We start from the raw sequence: 25,390 nt of genomic DNA, 5'->3' as shown, positions 1-25,390 counted from the left end.
TTGCTATGGTTACAAAAACAGATGGTTACTTAAGGCAAAAACGAAAGAAGGGTGGTTGGTCGTGGTGAATGGGTGGGGTATACCCAAAGGTTTTCATCATGGACAACTATAGCATTTTAGCTAATTTACATTTACGTCATTTAGCAGACACTCTTATCCAGAGCGACTTACAAGGTGGGGTAAGGGGGGGTAGAAGGATGACTTTATCCTATCCCAGGTATTCCTTAAAAAGGTGGGGTTTCAAGTGTCTCCGGAAGGTGGTGAGTGTTTTAGCAACTACTTACTACTTTTTAGCTACTTTGTAACTAACTAGCATTTTAGCTAACCATTCCCCTAACCCTAACCTTAACCCAATGGCTAAGCATGGTCTTAAACTTGCGATGCCCCCCCCCCCGCCGCTACTCCACCAACCACCAGGATGCCCGGCATCAGAACATTCCAGGCATTCCCGTGGTTGGCAGATAGCAGGTTGACTGGCATGTCGGACCCGCAAACATTGGGTACTGGTAAGTATAACACAACCAACGAACAGCATAACACATAACACACAGCTGTCTGTCAACAACTGCAGCCCCCCCCACCACAAAGTCCCTCGTCCCCGAGCGAACAAACAAAGTCTCTGAAGCGACCCGGAGGTCTCCTTTGCCTACGTGGCCATGATGGTCGCAGAGTGTCCAGATGTGGAACAGGGGGCTCAGTCCGTGGCAGGGGGCTGCCCCTCTGGGGCCCAGGGGATGAAGGGACATGGGGGACAAGGATGAGGGAACGGGGAATACAGTCCGTGGCTCCGGTAAGGGAGACTGGGTGAGTGGGCTGTCTGGAGCCTTGTCTGCGGTGCCTGGGGGTGGATGCTTGAGGAATGTCATTGCCAGAGAGGGGAATTGTGGGGGTCCCTGGGGAACATGAGGGCTATCCAGGGGCCGACCAAACGCTATCTCTGCAGGGGTGCGGATCTCTCTCCCCAGGAGGGCAGGCGTGCAACCTGCCTCTCCGGCTATTTGAAAGACATGAGCCACTGGAGAGCAGAGTGGTCAGTCGTTACAGTAAAGGGCAGGCCACCCAGGTAGTACTTGAAGTGTTTGATGGAAGCAACAACAGCGAGGAGCTCCCGCCGGGTGACACAGTAGCAGCGCTCATGTTTGTTGAATGTTTTGCTGAAATATGCCACCACTCTCTCCCCCTCTGGCCGCACCTGGGCCAGCATCCCACCCATGCCCACATTGCTCGCGTCTGTGTCCAGGATAAAGGGCAAGGTGAGGTTGGGTGTGAGCACAGGGGCCTCGATCAGTGCACGTTTGAGGGTGTTGAAGGCCACCTCGCACTCCACTGTCCAAGTAAAGGCCTTGTCTTTCTGCAGCAGGCAGTTCAGGAGAGCATCGACGCTTGAGAAGCCCCGTACAAACCTCCTGTAGTACGAGGCCAGGCCCAGGAAGCTCTTCAGCTGATGCTGGTCGGTGGGGGTGGGCCAGCCATGAGTCTCTGCTGCTTTAACTGTTGGAGTAAGGGGGTTGTTGGGTTGTGTGAATGTGACATTAGGGGGGGGGGGGCATGGTGACTGCCGGCCCTCCCTGGAAGTTCAGTGTGCCCCCATTTAGGTCTAACTGGCAGCCTGTGCTCCTAAGAAAGTCCAACCCCAGGATACAAGGGTCCTGCACAGCCGCCACCCACACAGGATGACGTACAGTCCTGCCCCCTACTGTCAGAGTCATTATTCCCTTCCCTTTCATGGTTGCCAGCTGACCTGTGACTGTGAGAAGCTGCACAGTTGTGGGCTCAAACTGAGTCCAACCTGGCACAACATCCGGCTTCACCAGGGTTACTGTGGACCCAGTTTCCACCAGGGCAGAGCAGGGCACCCCCTCCACAGTAACAGGGACATGACAAAAGTCCCCAACACAGTTCTGGCCCACCACAACAGGCTCCATCCGCTTGCACTCGTCTGCTTCTGGGGGGCGTGGAGCCTTGCTCCCCCGTTCGTGACGGTGGGCTCCTCCTGGCGATGGTGGTAGTTGGGAAAGAGAGCCAGGGGTCCGCACTGCCCCGCTGTTTCCCTGAGCTCTGAGGGACATGGGGCAATCCCAGCGCAGATGACCTAGCTGGCCACACCCCCAGCAGACCATGGGACCAGGGCGTGTGTTGCGTGCCACCTGTAGCAACACAGCACGAATTAGTTCAGTCATTTCAGCCACCCATGCAGGCTTTTCCGGCTCTGGGCTGCTCTGCCCCACAGCCCGCACAGTGGGTGTGTCTCCCTGCACCCCCACCGAAGCCCCAGCTGAATCCCCAGCCCACACAAGCTCCCTCTCCAAAGCCATCTCCAAGGCTATCTGCAATGACTCAGGATGAGCCAGCTGGGTCTGTATGCACAGCTCTGTAGGAGAGAACACATGTTTGAACTGGTCCCGTGCTAGCTCGCTCTGCACAGAGGGGGGCATGTGAGCATATGCCTGCCGAGAGAGGCTCTCAATGTCATTAGCTAGCACCCGTAGTGGCTCTCCAGGCTGCCTGCGTCTATTACTCAGTTTGGAGCGCAGCAGCCAGGGCTGTACACACTGTCCAAAGCGCCTCCTCAGTGCTCCAACTAAAGCCCCATATACACGCCTGTCCTCGGGGCTAATCAATATCAAACAGGACAGAGCATCATCAGTGAGGCACAAAGCCAACTGCAGTGCCCTATCTTCATTCGACCACCCCCCAAAATGAGCTAACAGTTCAAACTGAGCATGAAAAGCTTCCCAAACCGCTCAACCTGAGTACTTTGGGATCTTAACAGATGCGGACACAATCGGTGACTGGGCGCCGCCATGTTTGTTTACATCCTGAGCCCCAGCCTCCTCGTCATGCACCATAGACATCACCCCTTCGGTCCGGCCCCCAGAATCCGCGTGAAGCACAGTCGATGAAGCACTCATGCACGCTTCAGCCGCCATCATTCTAGCGGTCACCCTCAAGCGGCCTCTGTGCTCTGATGCCCTTGCGATCTCCTCGTCAAGATCCTCCGACATCCATGCACATGCACCTCCTTGGCCATAATTGTCCCCTACCTGCACCTTCACTTTCGTAATCCCTCGAAGCATTTTCAACCCCTTCTCTCCACGTAACGTTAGCTAGCCATGGTAGTCAGCTAGCTAGGTGGCTAACTTTTATCCATGTTTTTACTTCTTACACCATTGTAATGACCTGGCTAGATCATAAATCTCGCCATCACGGTTATCAACTCCATTGTGTCCTCCTCCCAGAGTGCAAGGAACCTTGGCGTGACCCTGGACAACACACTGTCGTTCTCCGCTAACATCAAAGCGGTGACCCGATCCTGCAGGTTCAGACCCTACCATATACATAAAGCGGCACAGGTCCTAATCCAGGCACTTGTCATCTCCCATCTGGATTACTGCAACTCACTGTTGGCTGGGCTCCCTGCCTGTGCCATTAAACCCCTACAACTTATCCAGAATGCTGCAGCCCGTCTGGTGTTCAACCTTCCCAAGTTCTCTCATCTCACCCCGCTCCTCCACACACTCCACTGGCTTCCAGTTGAAGCTTGCATCTACTACAAAACCATGGTGCTTGCCTACGGAGCTGTGAGGGGAACGGCACCTCCTTACCTTCAGGCTCTGATCAGACCCTACACCCAAACGAGGGCACTACGTTCATCCACCTCTGGCCTGCAAGCCCCCCTACCTCCACGGAAGCACAGTTCCCGCTCAGCCCAGTCAAAACTATTCGCTGCTCTGGCACCCCAATGGTGGAACAAGCTCCCTCACGACGCCAGGACAGCGGAGTCACTGACCACCTTCCGGATACACTTGAAACCCTACCGCTTTAAGGAATACCTGGAATAGTATAAAAGTCATCCTGGATAAGAGCGTCTGCTAAATGACTAAAATGTAAATGTAAATAAATGAACAATTGTCCAGACAGAGGTTTGAGTTTACGAATTCCCAGTTTATTAACCAAACTCAACACAGGCTACTGTTTGGCCGTAGCCCACGCCAAATAAATCAAGGATACCCGTATAAAACAACCGTGACCACCTCTTGTTAAGACCAGATGAAAGAGAGAGAACAATGGCTAAGCATGGTCTTAAACTTGCGATGCTCCACCCCCCTGCCAACCCCCCCACACCCCCGGCGGCGCTCCACCAACACCAGGAAGCCCGGCACCAGAACATTCCAGGCATTTCTGTGGTTGGCAGATAGCAGGTTGACTGGCATGTCAGACCGCACGAACACTGGGCACTGGTAAGTACAACACAACTAATGAATAGCATAACACATAACACACAGCTGTTTGTGCGGGCCGCTACATAACGGAATAACGTACAAAATAATACGAAATGCTCTGAGACCAGGTTGTTCATTCGAGCTCCTGCAATCACTATGTGGGAATGACCGACATAGAGGCACTTCAAGGGTGCGCGCGAGGGATAATAATCAAATCAAACAGATCTATTAAAACGTCAACATAATGACATTGTATCTCGCCCATGCTTTTGGCAGCTTGCATGGTGAATGTCCACGGCGTTCGTAAGACTAAATGCACAACAAGTAGTCAACTCTGTTAGGTTCCAGAAGAGGGGCTAGCGAAGCAGCTGAGACTATATATCTAACGTTACCTAAAAAACAGTTTATTTTGTGTAAATGGATTTGATTGTTGGCTAACGAAACAACCCGAAAAAACGATGCATTTTTCCTAGAAAAGCGTTCCGCCCACGTGCCCGTTGACAAATATTATATCAGTGACAAACTTTTGGTGTAAACCTTTCCCAACAAACTTTATTCTCCACAGTGAGGGTCTTTTTACTGACATCACGTGGGCACAAAACATTCTTCTGTTGTGGACTATGTCAATGGAGCTGATCTTCACGTGTGTGCGAAAGACTGCATTATTGCATGCCAAGTCATGCACTACTGTATCTGTCCTGGGACATTTAAACTTTACGAGCTGTCCAGTATATCAGGCATCCTCAGGGTTGTGGGTTCGATTCCCACGGGGGGCCAGTATGAAAAATGTATGCACTCACTATCTGTAAGTCGCTCTGGACAAGCGCGTCTGCTAAATGACTAAAATATAAATCTAACTTGGGTCAGAAGTAGGCTAAATACATAATCCTGATAGGCTGCCTAGTAGTTATTCCTAAATTGACTCTTACTGTGCAATGCATGTTCATCTATTACAAATGTATTTAGCTTGCATCTTGCAAGTTGCATGTTTTGAGTGAATTTAAAGGCTTGACTCAGGTTTAAAACATATGTGGGATCAAATGCAATTACTCATATCAAATATGTATTAAAGTATTGATGTGGAGTCAGAAGCTGCTTGCAATTAATTGCAGTCGTTTTCTATTAAGCAGCCTAAATATTTTCTATATAAAAAGTGTGTAATTCCCTCTTTACATAAATCTCTACCTTCATTACGTCACTCAACCAAATTGTATAAGGTTCGATCACGTGGGGCCACGTGTAAGGTTCGTGTAGGCTACATTATTTGAACAGTTTAAGGGTTTTGGCAAAACTTTCGTAAGCACGCTGATCATTATCGCTCCTCCCTTGGTGATCTGCTGTCGAGTGTCGGGTATATATACAGACAGTAATAAGAGATGAACATGATGCTCTATTTCTTGACTCAGCATCTGTCACTCATTGGCTTACAATACATAAGATGTCCTGTGTTGCAATCACCGGGAAGACATACGTGGAAGAGCCACTGCAATGCCACAACATTTCAGTTGTAAAGAATAAGGACTTTCACTTAGTTCAAGTCAAGGGCACATGGAAACGCAAAACGGGTAATAATTGTAATAAAAACTTGAAGGGTCAAGTATCAGATGCCAAAATGTGAGTAAAAACTTTTATTAAAATATAATTAAGGTCTGCGATTGATTAAAATCTATTAAAGCGTTAAGGTATAAAAGGTATACAAAAATATGGTTCATGGTTTATACATCTAAATTAGTTTTTTTTTTCTTAGATCCACTAGACAGTGAATATTTATTTCACAATGTGAAGAGGTGTCATTATGTTTACCCAGCCAGACAACACTATCATAGTCATTTGCAAACACATTCTTACACATTATTTAGCTACCACCACAGAAAAAGTGAAATGGTGTGAAGTTACATTTACCCCCAGGCTTTGTTCTCTAAACATCTACTGTACATACTGTACTAAACTGTACATTAAATAATCTGGCAACTCAAACAAATACATAATGTTCCAGCTATGAGAGCACCACGGAGCAAGGCACCTCCTGGACAGTGGTCAGTCCCATCATCTTCACCTACAAGGTGATTGAGACCCTGGGCCTGCTGGACCCCAGCAACGACACCCTGCTCCTGGGCCACATCAGGGATCCCCAGCAGCAGGAGGCCTTGAGGAGCAGCATCAGCAGCAAGCCCCTCAGACGCTTCGTGGTCATGGACCAGACCGTCTACAACCTCTATGGCTGCCAGCTCACAGACTACTTTGAGGCCCGTAATGTTCTCTACAGGATCCTGCCCCTGCCCACCACCGAGGAGAACAAGTCCATGGAGTTGGTGATGAAGATCGTGGAGGAGGTCCATAAATTCTCCCTGGACAGACGCACAGAGCCCATCATTGCTATTGGCGGAGGGGTCTGCCTGGACATCGTGGGCCTGGCGGCTTCCCTCTACAGGAGACGCACCCCCTATATCCGTGTCCCTACCACCCTCCTCTCCTATGTCGATGCCAGCGTGGGGGCAAAGACTGGGGTGAACTTTGCCAACTGTAAAAATAAGCTGGGTGGCTACATACCCCCGGTGGCTGCTTTTCTAGACCGCTCCTTCATTCAAACTGTTTCTCGAAGACACATCTCCAATGGGCTGGCCGAAATGTTAAAGGTACAGTAGCAATGCCTGACAGCAACAGATATGGATTGGATATATGACTGTTCATGAACTTAAAGATAGAATCCTTAATTGAAACAAAACAAAGTGGTCACCCCACCTGTGTTTTGGTAAAAAGCTGAGGGATAGGCGCTCACTGCGCCTCCTGAGTGGCGCAGTGGTCTAAGGCACTGCATCGCAGTGCTAACTGTGCCACTAGAGATCCTGGTTCGAATCCAGGTTCTGTCGCAGCCGGCCGCGACCAGGAGACTCATGGGCGGCGCACAATTGGCCCAGCGTCGTCCAGGGTAGGGGAGGGAATGGCCGGCAGGGATGTAGCTCAGTTGATAGAGCATGGTGTTTGCAACGCCAGGGTTGTGGGTTCGATTCCCACGGGGGGCCAGTATAAAAAAAAAACATGTATTCACTAACTGTAAGTCGCTCTGGATAAGAGCGTCTGCTAAATGACTAAAATGTAAATGTAAATGTAAATGTAAATGTAAAATGTAAATGTAAATGTAAATGAGAAATGGTCCTCTGTAGCTCAGCTGGTAGAGCACGGCGCTTGTAACGCCAAGGTAGTGGGTTCGATCCCCGGGACCACCCATACACAAAAATGTATGCACGCATGACTGTAAGTCGCTTTGGATAAAAGCGTCTGCTAAATGGCATATTATATTATATTATTATAAATGTAACCACTCTCAAATTCATAGACACGGCTATGGATGCAAGGACTGACCATCCATGATATCAAACTTATAGTTTTAACCATGTTTTGAGGCTTATATTTACATTGTTTACAAACATTGGAGTAAAACAAACATGCATTTTGGGCTCTGATGGGGTATGACAGTTGAATCAAGCTCATGAGGCATTTATAAGTTATATTCTCAAAGAATCAATGGGTTTATATAATTATATAAGTCCAAAAATGTATGTAACAACTAAGGATTCTAGCTTTAAGATACAATACTGTACTATCTGACTGTATACGGTAGAGAGCAATATACAGTACATTATCAGTCTTAGAGAATAAGCTCTGTAGATCTGTAGATTTAGCTCTGTAGATCTGATTTATGTACTGGTATTTAATGTAAATGTATGCTCTACAGATGGCTTTGATGAAACACAGAGGGCTCTTTGAGCTTTTGGAGACCCACGGCCAGTTCCTGTTGGACTCCAAGTTCCAGTCTGACAGCGGTCTTCAGGGGGACAACAAAGACGCTGCCTCCGTGTCCACACGTGTGGCCATAGAAACCATGATAGAGGAGCTGGCCCCCAACCTGTGGGAGGACGATTTGGACAGACTGGTGGACTTTGGTCACCTTATCAGCCCAGAGCTGGAAATGGTACAGTAGAACCAATTATGTACCTCTGCACATTAAATAACCACAAAGCCAAATAGTTACATGAGCTACTGCATGTAACTGGGTTTGAACCATTATGTCATCATGTCAAGATTGTCACCTCTTGTTCTATTTTGAGTGTAACTATGTGCCAGATGAGCATGGTGTCAAGTTTACTCATACCTGTTCATGTTAGCTAGCGGCTAGAAACGGTGTGGCTGTGGGCGATACTCCACTCTAGAGAGTTGTGCATGGATATAGTACTGAACACTGACCCTCTTGATTGCAGAAGGTGCTCCCATCCTTACTGCACGGAGAGGCGGTGAACATCGATATGTCCTACATGGTGTACGTGGCCCGTGAGAGAGGCCTCATGACGGAGGAGGAGAAGCTGCGGATTATAGGCTGCATGGTGGGGCTGGAGCTGCCTGTTTGGCATCAGGACGTTACCTTGGCACTGGTGCAGCACTCACTTTGTGAGAGGCTGAAGCACTCTGCTGGACTAGTCAGGATGCCTCTACCCATTGGCCTAGGGCACGCAGGTAAGGAGATATAAATTATTTTGTCAACTAGAGTTCAGTACATTAACAAAGATTAAAAATGCATATATTTTCAAAGATGATGTTAACAATCACATTCCTCTCTCCATCTGCAGAGATCTTCAATGACACGGGTGATGAAAGCCTGTACAGAGCGTTTGAGAAGTGGTGTGATGAGCTGCGACCACAGTGACCTGAACTGGTCCAAATACTTTGTATTGCTGTAGATGATTTATTTGGATTGATTGAAATTATTGAAACAAGGATGTGTCTTTGCATGACACATTGGCACAGATATCTGGAATGCTCAACAATTTTTCATAGTTGTAGATTATATTTGTAGGTGCTGTTGATTTTTCAGGTTGACTTGATTTGATTGAAAATTGCATGTCCTGTCTTTTCATATTGAACAATACCAACCCCTCACAGTTTTAATACTACATTACAAAAAGGGAGTTTCATCAAAACTGTATGTTTTATGACTTTTATTGCTATTGATGTTTTTGATATCACTTTTTTTGTCAATTAAATAATGTCTAAGAACTTCATAATTGTGTCTTAAAAACATAATTAAACAATTTTTTTAAGCACAATGCACTTTAACATTGTACAAAATATGTATATTGAGGCTCAGTAAATGCATTTTAAACGACCCCTAACTTTTCTGAAATGAAAGGCACTTGTTTCAGAGCTCCACTGATACTAAACTGTATAATGTTACCTGCCACCTAAGATAACACAATGATAGACAGTACAAAAAATCACTTCATACCTCTGACCCTCGTACACGGGTCCAGCAACCACATGATTTAGAGCAAGTAGAGAATTGAGTTGCACAACACAATCAATAATAACATTAATATTAAGGTTAGGTCAGATAAGGGAATGTGTTGGTTACATTAACTACAGTATTTACAAATTGGCTATTTCCTACAGTCAACCATATAGTGGTCTTATGGAAAGTTCTATTAGGAATTAATATTAGGAATTATAAAGTTATATTGGGATAGTATTTCAGCAGTCTGACATACAAGAACAATGGTGGCAGGTGCTCCTACTGAGCTAAATGTCATTCGTTGAACTGTGCACAATATTATCTTCATGTGCATTACAAGTTTGTATGGGATAAGAGCAAAGATGTAAATTATATGGTAATAGCCAGGGGAATGAAAATAAAATGGATTCACTTAATTTAATACTTAATTAAAGACCTACTTTAAAAAAACAAAATGTTTATATTTACAGTGTTGTTTTTTTACACATATCTTCACTTTAGCTATCACCATGTAGGAAACAAAATAACAGATGAATTCATTGTTTCTGCAAGTTAATTCTTATTCATAAATAATATTGTAGCTTTCAAACCATTGCTTCTGAATTTAATTTAAGGGTAAGAAGTCATTTCTCATCTTAAATGCTTAGTACAATGTTATAATCAGTTAATTGAACATATATAAGTATTCAACTAAATATATATTTCTGTATGATATCATATAATAAACAAATGTTTTAAACTCTAATTTAACAAGTCATGATATTAAAAAAATATCAAAATATTATATATGTAATCAAATCTTGTCAAGTTATTGTGCACTTTCTCTCAAATAATTCCCACATGAAAAGTTAATCTTATTGTACAGTAAATCTCAGCAGCCAGTTTAGAAGTAGAGTAGCCTCATCTGAACAGTCAGATTTGGTTCCAGAAAGAGACACAATGACATTGTAAAACAAACAAAAACAAAAGACATAACTTCTGAAAACAAGGGAAGGAAAGTTGGAGGACAGCTTAGGATGCTAGCAGAGAAGCATCTCATGGAATAGGCCATAGCAGCATCTAGTGTCCCCCCCCAGTAATAACAATGCTAAAATGTGATTTGAGCTTGTGTGCAGTGCTAACAACCATGATTATTCTCCTCCATGCTTGAGCTGCTGCTACGCCTGCTGCTGCTGTTGGAGGCGTCTGGAGACACTGAGGACAGAAGGGATGATATGGGAGACAGGGTGTTGTCTATTATGTCCTTCAGTTTAGTGGAGGCCTTGTTGGAGCCATAGGCCCCTGGGTCCCCTGCATCCACAGGGCTGTCATTGAAGTGGATGGTGCCATTGTTGAGGTCTAGTGTGGTGGTAGGGGACATGTTGGGGCCTGACTTCTGGTACAGGTCTGAGGGACAGTCTCCTAGGATGGGCTCCTGCTTGATGGCTTGGGCCATCAGCTCAGAGGAGTAGAGGGAAGACGACGGCACAACCACAAGACCATGAGCCCGCGCCTGCATCTCCAACTCCTACACAGACACACACAGAAAACACAAGACCACATAGATACTTATACTGGCTAAACATTTCCAAGATTTAAGTAGAAAGGTTTTTTTCTCAAGGTGCCCTTGTGCTACGCTCACTGGCTCCCTCTGGTGTGACGTACCTGTATGCGCAGCATCAGATGGCGGTTGGCATGCTCCAGCCTCCTCTGTCTAAGCTCCAGCTCCTTGGCTCTCTGGTGCTCCCTCTGCAGCTTCCTGATGTAGTCCACTGAGGCCTTCAGAATGGTGCCCTTATTCCAGCGCATGTCCCTAGGGACCGCAGGGGACAACAGTCTACAGTCAGTACGTAGCAACTAAGCAGCTGATCCTTAAACTGCATGAACATTTATGTCCTCTGGACGCAGCCAACATTTTTGGTAGATAAACTGGGCTACTTACGGATCATTTGACTTAGGAATCAAGGTTCCAAGCTCTTTGATTCGATCGTTGATGTTGAACCTCCTTCTTCGTTCAACTACAGGGTGAAGAAAAGCAGAAAATATGGAGGCAGTTATAATATAATGTGAGGACATCTGCAAATCAACACTTGAAAAAGAGCAATGTATCCCAAATAACTGATTACTCCTTTTTGCCATTGAAACTCACTTAAGTTGTGGTTGTCCTTTTTCTGTCTCTCCTTGGCCATCGCTCGGACCTCAGCTTCTGGACGGAAGGGAAACACTTTTGAGTGACAAGTGAAGGTGTCCTATTTCTTACATACTCAAGATGGTTTCAACCCTTTTTAAGCTAACTACCATTCATGTAACCCAATGGGCATCTTAACTTCAATTTTACTGATATACAGATCCAATTTGTCAATATACACAAAATACTTCACAGAGGCAATTGTAAATAACTGCCTTTAATGCTGCATTTAATATCACAAAAATATTCAATCTGAGATAGATTATTATGAATCCCCACTGGCATTTTAGTTCAGGTACATTAGTGAGCCACCATCAAAATAGTTTAATAATGTATTTCAAAAAAGGAAATTAACAATGGTTAGAAAATATGAAAATCTAGTGACAACGTACCAACTGGAAAGCCTTCAGGCCTTGGGTAGTTGTCAAACTGGCCACAGGATCCAGTCTTGTCAAGTATGTGCATCATGCCAGGAGCTTGAGTATTGGTCGATTATTTGTATTTTTATTTATTTATAGCTAACAGTATATTATGCATTTTACAAATTGCACACAATATTGATGCATATTTGCTTCTTTAACTGTTAGTATTAGTATATTATTAGTATACTATTAGTATATCACTACAATGGTTTAAAAAACGGAAGAATAAAAAAATATTTTGTGATTTGACAGGGTTGACATTATTAATATGGAGCTGCTTTGCTGAGGGTGTCGGGTAAATAATGGGTTACACCCGGCAGACACCTAACGTACCTGAGAATTCCCTTTTGATGTTGGATAAGCTACCAGGGCAGGAGTTACTGATGGTAAGTCCTTGGTTTCCATACATGTCCAGAAGGTTACCAGATACAGGGACCTGAGGAAAGGAATAGAACATTCAATGATTGCAATGCAACATGTCAGAAAGATATTGATATTCTATAGCATGCAAAGCTGTAGTTCCTTTTCAGTAAATATGTTGTACCGCCTGAAGATTAGAGTGATTGCTATTGCACTTAACATTTGAAAAAGTTGTTTACATTGGGAAGGATGTCAATTTACCGTATTTGTAATCTGGAGTCCGGGGTCCATAAATCCAATAATATCATCATTATAACTTGTTTCCAAGCTAATAATGTCATCGATGACATCGTCCATCTGTAATAATAATGAAAAAAAACATTATAAACCAACCTAGAGTACCAGATTAGTATAAAAAAAATGTTATGATAGACAACATTGGAAAATCTATATGTATTTTGTACCCAGTTCGCCATATTCCTGAAGTAGTTATAAATCCATTGTGAGATCCAAATGAAAAACCAGGGTGAATGGTATATGCATTGGATCTCTGTGTCCTCTCTTTTATGCCTACCTCCTTCTCGCAGTTTGAGGTGAGGGTCAGCAGGACCATGGGGCTGTTGGGGTCACTGCTGCCTGGGCCGGGGGGCATCCCGTGCTCTGGGGGCTGGCTGGGGCACTGTAGGATGCTGGCCTGGCTGCAAGGCTTACCCCCGAAGGTGGTGGACAGGTACTGCCTCACCTGCTGCCTTTGGGCCTGCTGGATGTGGTACTTGGTGGGGTTCTCCAGATGGGTCTGCACCTTGGTGGGGGAAAACGAGAAACGGTGGAAGACGGTGAACATTTTTCCAAAGTTAGTTTTGTTCAGTGTCGATAATGAGGTTCCTGGGGGTAGATCATCTTATCCTATGGAAACGTATAGTTATCCAGTGAAATGTGGCTTTGTTCTTTGTAAAATGTCTCACAATACAGATCTGTGAGATTCTGTGGATTGATCTTCAGACTTGAATGCATGTCTGAAGATCAACACATGGATATGACACAACGAGAAACAATAAACCAAACCTTTTCAATCAGTCTCCAGTTATATGCTTCTTTCTTTCTTTCTTTCTTTCTTTCTTTCTTTCTTTCTTTCTTTCTTTCTTTCTTTCTTTCTTTCTTTCTTTCTTTCTTTCTTTCTTTCTTTCTTTCTTTCTTTCTTTCTTTCTTTTTCTCAATGACAGTGAATTATACAGTGCACTGAGGACAATGTCATGAATACAATGTATTTATTTATGTATGTACAAATATATGTACATACATAAATATGACAATACACTAATACATGTGACACTAACACAGATAGTAATACTGCATCCTGATAGAAACCCCCCCAAAAAAAAATAAAAAAACAGTTCAGTAACACATCTCACCTGGCAATGGCTGTATTCAAGCATCTCCAACATATTGTAATTTGTATGATAGTATGTATCAGATATTCCTTTTTTCTGATCAGTCAACTGTGTGGATACAAGGCTAACATATGCAAACAAGAGGACCGGCTTGGTCAGTTGAACTTATTAAAGGCAAACCCCTAATTAGTTATACAAGTTAGGAGACGGGGAGGATACCAGGGCTCATCCTTCCTGTGTTGTGTTGTTCTAGCTAAACTAAGAATTGATGTCTTCACAGCGTTCATTTTACATCAACATCTCCGTCTCACAAAGGACTCTTTCTGCTAGTGGGTTACCAGTCTCCAAATTGAAACTCGCTCATGGCTAACTGACCTTTCATCTTTAGTTCCGCTCATCTAGTATAAAACATGATTTGTTCTGAGAACCAGGAATAGAATTGACACCACTGTTCCATTACAAACATTGCGTACGAAAAGATAAATCCAAAAATGTAGATTTTTAGAACAAACCATCCATCCCACTACCAACTTTCGGACTAGTGTTACATATTAAAACTAGTCTCAGTGGTTCCCAAATGGTGTACCAGGATCCACTAGTCTACTAAGTCATAGCCAGTTCCTACTTAGTCTGCAGCTTACAAATTCACAAATTCAGTTTAAAAATGGATCACATGCATGGCACAAAAGTAGAATCACTGCTAGTCTGACACCTCTGGAATATGACATTATCAGAAACAAATATGACTGTTTAATTAGGAAGATTAATATATGCCAATACAGTTTAATAGTTGATCCAGACCATTAGACCTGTATGTCAATAAAGTTCAACCCTGCTTAGCGAAGTTTGTTATAGTATATCTGGTTTTCAGAAGACACGTGCCCATTCATGGTTCCAAAACCATGTCAAATATGAAGAAATAAAAGACACTGTACGTAGTTGTATCTAACACAAGGGCCAACTGTACTGTATATAAATCAGTTGAGATCCCTATCGACCAATAATATTATCTCATCTTCACACCCTTGTATAGGAAGATCATTTGTTTTGAACGATTTTGGTCTGTCTCTCCATGTACAAGCTATGAGCAGAGTGTGTCTATATATGCCAACTGGGATTTCCACTATGCAAAAAACAAAAAAAGTTATTAGCTTATGGATAGAGCTATTCGTTTATTCATTTTTTGTATAGAGAAGTGCGTTACAAAAATTGTTAGAAAATCTTTACATCCACAAATCGTAACAAAAATCCTCATTAGGAACACCCGCCACACTTTCCCCAAAAAACACTACCAGAAATGTTAAGCTCACAACTGACCATTCTATTCTAACAAAGCTGGCCCATTATTCTGGGGCAGTCATTTAGAGTTAACTGCAGGGGTCATACCTGGAGCCAACACCTGTAATGCAGAGCAACCTGGTCTCAGAGCAAAACGTATTATATGTTACCAAAATTCATTCCACTCCATAGAGTACCGCAATATGTGTCATAATACCCATAAAACCTAGCGGTCAAACAAGGAAATGGTTCCAATCGTTTTTCCACCATTAATGTTTTCCATATGGGATTTTAGAAACACTTACAATAAGGTCTGTGTTTCGTGTAGGCTTACCCTGGTGTGACATTTAGCTAACCGTATAAATCTCTCTAGGACAAGGTGACTTTTATCAATATATTCGCCTGTATCCACAAGGCAAATATATCTTATTTTAAGTGTTTCTAAAATTCCCTATGGGAAAAATGAATGATGGAAAAAACGATTGGAACCATTTCCCTGTTTGACTGCTAGGTTTTATGGGTATTATGACACCTCCACTGTGGGGTTCTATTTAGTATGAAATCTTACTTTATGTTAAGTTACATTACATTGGCCTACTAATGTAATAGCGGTCGTACAATATAATACGAATTGCAGAACGTATAGTATCCTACGTCTTGATTGTTTAGTATGATATATTACGCTCTACTGCTTTAGTATGATATGCTAGGGGTTAAGGTTAGAGCTAAGGTTAGATTTAGGAGTTAGGTTAAAGGGTTAAGGTTAGGGCTAAGGTTAGATTTAGGAGTTAGGTTAAAGGGTTAAGGTTAGGGTTAGGGGAAGGGTTAGCTAACATGCTAAGTAGTTGCAAAGTAGCTAAAAAGTAGTAAGTAGTTGCAAAGTTGCTAGTTAGCTAAAATGCTAATGTTGTCCGTTATGAGATTCAAACACGCAACCTTTGGGTTTCTAGACATTCGCGTTATACACCAACCCATCCACCCCGATCCACCACCCTCCTTTTGTTTTTGCCTTACGTAACCTACTGTCATACCAAATGTAATATATCATACTAATTTGAGTGTTCCGGATTTACGTAGGCCAATGTAATGTAACCTAACAGAAAGTAACATATCATACTAAATGGAGTGGCATGAATTTTTGTAAAATATAATATGATTTTCAGAGAACTATACAAAGGGACCAACATTGTTCTGAATGGGTCTAAGTGTAAACTGATAATGTAAATTCTACTCTTGGGAGCAGTTAATGACATTATTTGCCAGTCACCATAACACTTGTATTTCTTTGACTGAAAAATCCAAAGAGATGAGGACACAAGACACTGAACTGCTTGTCGGGACATGCATATTTCCCCATTACATACTCACGTAACTGACTAGAGGAGCATTCAAAATGATGATGCTAACAGTGGCAGTTCTCAGAACAATTCCACAGATGTGGTCTATGAATGAGGTGACGAAGTTGGCAAACAAACTGCTCAGCCATGAGTCCAAATTGATGAGGATCTTCACATGAGATAAAGCGATATCAATAGCCCTCTCACTAACATAAAGGTCTAACATCACCACCTAAACACAGAGAGCCCAGCTAACAGATCTAGGGAGAGATAACGTTTTCGTAATGTTTCCCGTAATGTTCCCCTATTGTTTGAGTGTCCAGATTTCCGTTAGTTAGGGTAAAATTCTATATATGTTAGCAAAAATATTCTGAGAACCTTTTTACCATGTTTCGGTGTTAAAGGTAGGAGAACATTCCCTTAATGCCAAACAGAATTTATCTAGAACATTGTTACAGTGTTCTCAGAAAATACAACATTAACGTTCTAGGCACCTTTTATGGGATGTTGCAAGAACATTCATGTGTCCAGTATTCTGAGGGTTAGGAGAAGATTCCCTAACCACTCTCCCAATAATGTAGATCTCTAGGACATGTGCTTATTGGGCCAGTATAGTTAGGCCATGTCCAGAAGAAACCCTAACCCCTTCTCCCTAGGCACGTGTAGATCTGAAACAACTTGATAGGTCTAAGCTATTGGGTGAATGCACTTTGTATTAAATCTCAGCTCTGTTAAAAGTACACTCAAGAAAATATTTTATTGATCATAGGGATTCAGGAGTATCATTAAAACAAGTTAATATGCCCCTCCAACATTAAACAACTATACAGAATAGCAGAAATAAGTACAGTGAACCAAGAGGTTATGCGTTCAAATCCCAGTTCAGGACATGTTGAATAATAATTACTAATTGAACATGCACAATGTAATCAAGTATGTCAAAGTGTGTCAAATATGTAAGTTCAAAACACTATATCTTAAAACCACTTTGTGTATGACTATCCCTAACCTTGTAAACAGACAAAGAGCTGTGAATGGATCAGTGGTTCACCAATCAGGGCCTTGATTGGCTCGGCAACAGTAATAAGACGTGATGTGTAATGATTTATTTTTGGACACATAAATGTTCTTGCAATGTTCACATGAAACGTGTCTAGAACATTAATATTTTATGATCTGAGAACATGTCAATCATGTTCTGTGTATGTTTGGTGGGACATTGATGGAATATTCTCCTAACCCTCAGAAAATTGTACACATCAAATCAATTTTTATTTGCCACATGCGCCGAATACAACACTGAAATGCTTACTTACGAGCCCTTAACCAACAATGCAGTTAAGAAAAATACATGTTAAGTAAAAAAAAGATTAGTAAAAAATAAATAAATAAAATAATTAAAGAGCAGCAGTAAAATAAAATAACAGTAGGGAGGCTATATACAGGGGGTACCGGTACAGAGTCAATGTGCGGGGCCACAGGTTAATCAAGGTAATTTGTACATGTGGGTAGAGTTAAAGTGACTATGCATAGATAATAAACAGAGAGTAGTAGCAGCAAATAGTCCGGGTAGCCATGATTAGCTGTTCAGGAGTCTTATGGCTTGGGGGTAGAAGCTGTTAAGAAGCCTTTTGGACCTAGGCTTGGCGCTCCAGTACCGCTTGCCTTGCGGTAGCAGAGAGAACAGTCTATGACTAGGGTGGCTGGAGTCTTTGACAATTTTTAGGGCCTTCCAGGACCTCTATACCAGGCGGTGTCAGAGGATGGCAGGAAGCTTGGCCCCAGTGATGTACTGGGCCGTACGCATTACCCTCTGTAGTGCCTTGCGGTCGGAGGCCGAGCAGTTTCCATACCAGGCAGTGATGTAACCAGTCAGGATGCTCTCGATGGTGCAGCCGTATAACTTTCTTAGGATCTGAGGACCCATGCCAAATCTTTTCAGTCTCCTGAGGGGGAATAGGCTTTGGCGTGCCCTCTTCATGACTGTCTTGGTGTGTTTGGACCATGATAGTTTGTTGGTGATGTGGACACCAAGGAACTTGAAGCTCTCAACCTGTTCCACTACCGCCCCATCGATGAGAATGGGGGCGTGCTCAGTCCTCTTTTTTTCCCTGTAGTTCACTATCATCTCCATTGTCTTGATCATGTTGAGGGAGAGGTTGTTATCCTGGCACCACACGGCCAGGTCTCTGACCTCCTCCCTATAGGCTGTCTCATCGTTGTCGGTGATCAGGCCTCCCACTGTTGTGTCGTCGGCAGACTTGATGATGTTGGAGTCGTGCCTGGCCATGCAGTCATGGGTGAACAGGGAGTACAGGAGGGGACTGAGCAGGTACCCCTGAGGGGCCCCAGTGATGAGGATCAGCGTGGCAGATGTGTTGTTACCTACCCTTACCACCTGGGGGCGGCCCGTCAGGAAGTCCAGGATCCAGTTGCAGAGGGAGCTTAGTGATGAGCTTTGAGGGCACTATGGTGTTGAACGCTGAGCTGTATTCAATGAATAGCATTCTCACATAGGTGTTCCTTTTGTCCCGGTGGGAAAGGGAAGTGTGGAGTGCAATAGAGATTGCATAATCTTTGGATCTGTTGGGGCGGTATGCAAATTGGAGTGGGTCTAGGGTTGTTGGGATAATGGTGTTGATGTGAGCCATGACCAGCCTTTCAAAGCACTTTGTGGCTACAGACGGTAGAAATGAGGTAGAGCGGATTTAAGTTTCCCTGCATTAAAGTCCCCGGCCACTAGGAGCGCTGCCTCTGGATGAGCGTTTTCCTGTTTGCTTATGACCTTGTGCAGCTCATTGTGTGCAGTCTTAGTGCCAGCATCGGTTTGTGGAGGTAAATAGACAGCTAAGAAAAATATAGAAGAAAACTCTCTTGGTAAATAGTGTGGTCTATAGCTTATCATGAGATACTCGACCTCAGGCGAGCAAAACCTCGAGACTTCCTTAATGTTAGGTGTTGTGCACCAGCTGTTGTTTACAAATATACACAGACCGCCACCCCTTGACTTACTGGAGTCAGCCGTTGTATGCTGCCGATGTAGCGTATATCCCGCCAGTTGTATGTTATCCATGTCGTCGTTCAGCCACGACTCAGTGAAACATAAGATATTCGTTTTTAATGTCCCGTTGGTAGGATATCCTTGATTGTAGGGCGTCCATTTTGTTTTCCAATGATTGTACATTGGCTAATAGGACTGATGGAAGAGGCAGATTACTTGCTTGCCGTCGGATCCTTACAAGGCACCCTGAACAACGTCCACGATATCTCCGTCTCGTTCTCATGTGAATGACGGGGATTTGGGCCTTGTCGGGTGTCTGTAGAATATCCTTCGCGTCCGACTCGTTGAAGAACAAATCTTCGTCCAATACGGGGTGAGTAATCGCTGTCCTGATATCCAGAAGCTCTTTTTGGTCATAAGAGATTTATGTACAGAATAAATTACAAATAACGCGAAAAAACACACATAATAGCACAATTGGTTAGGGGGCCGTAAAACAGCCATTCTTCCAGCATTCTCATGAAATGTTTCTAGAAAATTCATATCTTATATTCCGAGAACATGAATATTCTGAGAACATTTCATCAATATTCTCCTAATCATCAGAAAATTGTACACATTAATGTTCTTGCAACGTTCTCATGAAACGTTTTTAGAACATTCATATTTCATATTCTGAGAACATGGCAACCATGTTTTGTGTATGTTTGGTGGGGCGTTGATGGAATATTCTCCTAACCCTCCAAAATCTGGACACATTCATATTTTTGCAACGTTCTCATTTGACGTGTCTAGAACATTAATATCTTAAGTTCTGAGAACATGGTAAACACGTTCTGGGTAAGTTCTATTTGACATTAAGGTAATGGTCTCTTGGAAACATTCCATGCACACCACATGAACATTCCTATGAAAACGTTAGTTAATGACCTATTGAGACTCTTAATGGACCATTCTCTAAAGTTGTGGGAACGTTTGTTGTTAGCTGGGAGGAGACACAGTATGATGTCATTGTTGGGATTACTGGAAACCGTGACTTCGGGTGGAGGAGAGGCCTTCCAGATAGCGATAGAGAACTATGAAGTGATTTCAGTGCCAACAAAAATTGTATTTGAATTCCATAAGTTTGAATTTGTATTTGGATATTGAATTAGAATGTAATATTTAAAAATTTGTAATGCACAAATGTAATAATTGAATTAATAAATTAAACTTGTATTTCATGATTTGAAACTGAATTGAGTGAATGTTGCATTCAGTTTTCAAATTCAATTTCAATTTAATTTAATTTAATATTCAAATTCAATATTTATATATTAAGTTTCAATATGGTAGATATTGCATTCATTGTCTGTGTATCAAGTTTACAAACTATAATTTCAAGTTTATCAAAGTTTCATATATTCAACTTCTCAGATGCATTCAGATTCAGTTTTCAAATTCAGTTCTCTAAATTCAGATTCAAAACCAGAGACAACATCCTGGTACTTTGTCAGCCAGGAAAGGTAGAGGAGAACAGCTAGAATTAAACACTCAGTGTGGTCAACAGAAGCTTCTGGCGGTTTCTGAAGACAATGTGGCATATTTAATTTATTTTCCTCCTATGAATTTGGCACTAGCATTTTGGCTGTAAACTATTATAACCCCATTCCTAAAAAGCTAAGACTCTCTGGAACATAGACGTGCCTTCTGTTTCCATCTTTGGTGATCACAGGTCGCGTAAGAAGGGAGTGTCACAAAAAATTTTTGGGGCCCACATAATAATATCGTTGAATAGCCCTATCATAGCCCTTCTAAGGATAGCCGTTCCACTCCCTATTTAATCTTGCTCTTGACTTACTGACTGGGTTCGAACCAGGTCTCCTGTATGTCACAAAACTGTTTTAGTAGAGCTGGGATGATTATCAACACCGACCATATCGATCACTTAATATTAATATATGTAGCCTTAGAAAGGTTCATGAAATCAATAATAAGGTTAATGAAATCAATAACTTGATAACATCAGATAACATTAATATATTAGCAATTTCTGAGACTCACTTAGATAATTAATTTGATGATACAGCAGTAGCAATTCAAGGATATAACTTATATAGAAGACACAGGAATGATTATGGGGAAGGTACTGCTGTATATATTCAGAGCCATATCCCTGTCATGCTTAGAGAACATCTTATTTCAAGTGTTATTGAATTGTTGTGGTTGCAGGTTCACTTGGCACATCTAAATCCTTAACTTTTGGGGTGTTGCTTTATGCCACAAAGTGCTAACAGTCAGTATCTAAATAATATGTGTGAAATGCTTGATAGGGTATGTGATGTAAACAGAGAGGTCTACTTTCTTGGGGACCTGAACATTGACTGGTTTTCATCAAGCTGTCCGCTCAAGAGGAAACTTCTTACTGTAACCAGTGCCTGTAATCTGGTTCAGGTTATTAATCAACCTACCAGGGTGTTTACAAACACTACAGGAACAAGATCATCCACAAGTATTGTTCACATTTTTACTAATGCTGTAGAACTTTGTTCTAAAGCTGTATCTGTACCCATTGGATGCAGTGATCACAATATAGTGGCTATATAGTGGCAAAGTTCCAAAAGCTGGGCCTAAAATAGTGTATAGGAGATCATACAAAATACTTTGCTGTGACTCTTATGTGGATGATGTTAAAAATATTTGTTGGTCTGTGATTAATAAGGAGCATCCAGATGCTGCACTTGATGAATTTATGAAATTGCGTCTTCCAATTATTGATAAACATGCACCTGTTAAGAAACTGACTGTTAGAACTGTTAAGGCTCCATGGATTGATGAGGAATTTAAAAACTTTACGGTTGAAGGAGATGGGGCAAAAGGAGTGGCTAATAAGTCTGGCTGCATATCTGACTGGCTGACTTTGACAAATTTGTGACAAAACTCAATAAAAAGAAGAAGAAACTGTATTATGAAGCCAAGATCAATGATATAAAGAATTATGGATTAAAAAAAACTTGAGTACTTTAAATGAAATTATGGGCAGAAAGACAAATTACAACTCCATCTTTCATTGAATCAGATGGCCTATTCATCACAAAGCAATTTGATGTTGCCAATTATTGGCAAAGTGGGCAAATTTAGGCAGGAAATGCCAACAACGAACAGTGAGCCAACGTACTCATGCATAAAAAAACGAATAATGAAAGAAAAGCATTGTAAATTTGAATTTTCTAAAGTTAGTGTGGGAGTGGTGGAAAAATTGTTATCAATCAATAATGACAAACCTCCTGGCATTAACAACTTAGATGGAAAGCTACTGATGATGGTAGCTGACTATAGCCACTCCTATCTGTCATAGACATGGAACACTGGTCACTTTAAGAATGGAACACTGGTCACTTTAAGAATGTTTACATACTGTTTTACCCATTTCATATGTATATACTGTATTCTAGTCAAGTCCATCCTATTCAACTATTGCTGTACATATACTATTCTATCTATATTTCTATATTTCTTAATTCCATTATTTTACTTTTAGATTTGTCTGTATTGTTAGATATTACTGCACTGTTGGAGCTAGGAACACAAGCATTTCACTACACCTGCAATAACATCAGCTAAACTTGAGTATGCGACCAATAACAATTTATTTTATTTTATTTTAATCTGAGCCTAGAGGAAAGTCTTTGTCAGGCCTGGAGGGAAGCCAAAGTCATTCCGCTACCCAAGAACCTTTACTGGTTCTAACAGCAGACCTCTCAGCTTGCTGCCAGCTCTTAGCAAACTGAAGGGAAAAATTGTGTTTGACCAAATACAGTGCTATTTCTCTGTAAACAAATTAACAACAGACTTTCAGCATGCTTATAGAGAAGGGCACTCAACATGTATTAAACTAACACAAATGACAGATTATTGGTTAAAAGAAATGTATAATAAGAAGATCGTGGGAGCTGTACTGTTAGATTTCAGTGCAGCCTTTGATATAGTATATATACAGTGAGGGAAAAAAGTATTTTATCCCCTGCTGATTTTGTACGTTTGCCCACTGACAAAGAAATGATCAGTCTATAATTTTAATGGTAGGTTTATTTGAACAGTGTTACAATTCATTCCAAAGGTGTTTGATGGGGTTGAGGTCAGGGCTCTGTGCAGGCCAGTCAAGTTCTTCCACACAGATCTCGACAAACCATTTCTGTTTGGACATCGCTTTGTGCACGGGGGCATTGTCATTCTGAAACACGAAAGGGCCTTCCACAAACTGTTGCCACAAAGTTGAAAGCACAGAATCGTCTAGAATGTAATTGTATACTGTAGCAATAAGATTTCACTTCAATGGAACTAATGGGCCTAGCCCAACCCATGAAAAAACAGCAGACCATTATTCCTCCTCCACCAAACTTTACAGTTGGCACTATGCATTGGGGCAGGTAGGGTTCTCCTGGCATCTGCCAAACCCACATTCGTCCAACGGACTTCCAGATGGTGAAGCGTGATTCATCACTCCAGAGAACGTGTTTCCACTGCTCCACCGCTTCAGCACTCGGCGGTCCCGTTCTATGAGCTTCTGTGGCCTACCACTTCGTGGCTGAGCCGTTGTTGCTCCTAGACGTTTCCACTTCAAAATAACAGCACTTACAGTTGACCGGGGCAGCTCTAGCAGGGCAGAAATTTGACGAACTGACTTGTTGGAAAGGTGGCATCCTATGACGGTGCCACGTTGAAAGTCACTGAGCTCTTCAGTATGGGCCACTCTACTGCCAATGTGTGTCTATGGTGATTGCATGGTTGTGTGCTTGATTTTATACACCTGTCAGCAATGGGTGTGGCTAAAATAGCCAAATCCACTAATTTGAAGGTGTCCACATACTTTTGTCAATGTAGTGTATCTATCTAAATGAACTCAGAGGGTTTTCTTTAATGGAAGCTTCTCTAATGTCAAACATGTAAAGTGTGGTGTACCACAGGGCAGCTCTCTAGGCCCTCTACTGTTTTCTGTTTTTACCAATGACCTGCCACTGGCATTAAACAATAATCTTGTAATGAATCATGTGGAAATTGAGCAAATTGAGGAGACTAAATTGCTTGGCGTAACCCTGGATTGTAAACTGTCATGGTCAAACATATTGATACAACAGTAGTTAGGATGGGGAGAAGTCTGTCTATAATAAAGCGCTGCTCTGCATTCTTAACAGCACTATCAACAAGGCAGGTCCTACAGGCCCTAATTTTGTCACGACTGAACGTTAGGTGCCACAAAGAGGGACTTAGGAAAATTACAATTGGCTCAGAATAGGGCAGCACGGCTGGCCATTGGATGTACACAGAGAGCTAACATTAATAATATGCATGTCAATATCTCATGGCTCAAAGTGAAGGAGAGATTGACTTCATCACTACTTGTATTTGTGAGAGGTATTGGCACACAGCTCAGACACCCAGCTCGGACACCCATGCATACCCCACAAGACATGCCAACAGAGGACTCTTCACAGTCCCCAAGTCTAGAACAGACTATGGGAGGCGCACAGTACTACTAAGAGCCATGACTACATGGAACTCTATTCCACATCAAGTAACTCATGCCAGCAGTAAAAAAAAAAGAGATAAAAATACACCTCATGGAACAGCGGGGACTGTGAAGCAACACAAACATAGACACATGCATAGAAACCCACGATAACATACGCACATGTACACATGGATTTTGTGTTATAGATATGTGGTAGTGGAGTAGAGGCCCGAGGGCACACACTTAATATGTTGTGAAATCTGTTATGAACGTATTGTAATGTTTTTAAAATGTATAACTGCCTTAATTTTGCTGGACCCCAGGGGATCTATAATAAATACAAATACAAACAAAGCATCTGTGTCCATGTATGCTGATGATTCAACCATATACGCATCAGCAACCACAGCTAATGAAGTCACTGAAACACTTAACA

At 42.5% G+C, this 25,390-nt stretch overlaps 2 protein-coding genes across 3 annotated transcripts; one reads left to right on the top strand and one right to left on the bottom strand.

Moving 5' to 3' along the window:
• Window positions 1-5,511: 5,511 nt before the first annotated feature.
• LOC121578270 (2-epi-5-epi-valiolone synthase-like) lies at window positions 5,512-10,291 on the top strand. The gene is made up of 5 exons (XM_041892515.2): window positions 5,512-5,837; window positions 6,220-6,859; window positions 7,960-8,196; window positions 8,483-8,735; window positions 8,849-10,291. The coding sequence occupies exons 1-5, from the start codon at window positions 5,662-5,664 to the stop codon at window positions 8,923-8,925; spliced, it is 1,383 nt and encodes a 460-aa protein (XP_041748449.1). The 5' UTR covers window positions 5,512-5,661; the 3' UTR covers window positions 8,926-10,291.
• Window positions 10,292-10,375: 84 nt separating this feature from the next.
• On the bottom strand, window positions 10,376-13,970 carry LOC121578271 (microphthalmia-associated transcription factor-like). 2 transcript variants are annotated; one of them, XM_041892516.2, is made up of 9 exons: window positions 13,869-13,970; window positions 13,031-13,258; window positions 12,718-12,813; window positions 12,430-12,532; window positions 12,067-12,150; window positions 11,636-11,692; window positions 11,429-11,504; window positions 11,152-11,299; window positions 10,376-11,014 (listed from the first exon to the last, which is right to left on the bottom strand). In XM_041892516.2, exons 1-9 carry the CDS (start codon window positions 13,899-13,901, stop codon window positions 10,625-10,627), a joined length of 1,215 nt encoding a protein of 404 aa, XP_041748450.2. In that variant the 5' UTR covers window positions 13,902-13,970; the 3' UTR covers window positions 10,376-10,624. The 2 variants fall into 2 exon arrangements, with proteins under 2 accessions (XP_041748450.2, XP_041748451.2); XM_041892517.2 differs by having other exon boundaries at window positions 11,636-11,689.
• Between the last annotated feature and the right edge of the window lie 11,420 nt (window positions 13,971-25,390).

This window comes from Coregonus clupeaformis, chromosome 12, assembly GCF_020615455.1.
Source record: "Coregonus clupeaformis isolate EN_2021a chromosome 12, ASM2061545v1, whole genome shotgun sequence".
NCBI classification, from domain to species: Eukaryota; Metazoa; Chordata; class Actinopteri; order Salmoniformes; family Salmonidae; genus Coregonus; species Coregonus clupeaformis.
Note: the sequence above shows the minus strand (reverse complement) of the source record. Positions and strands in the feature narration are given on the sequence as shown.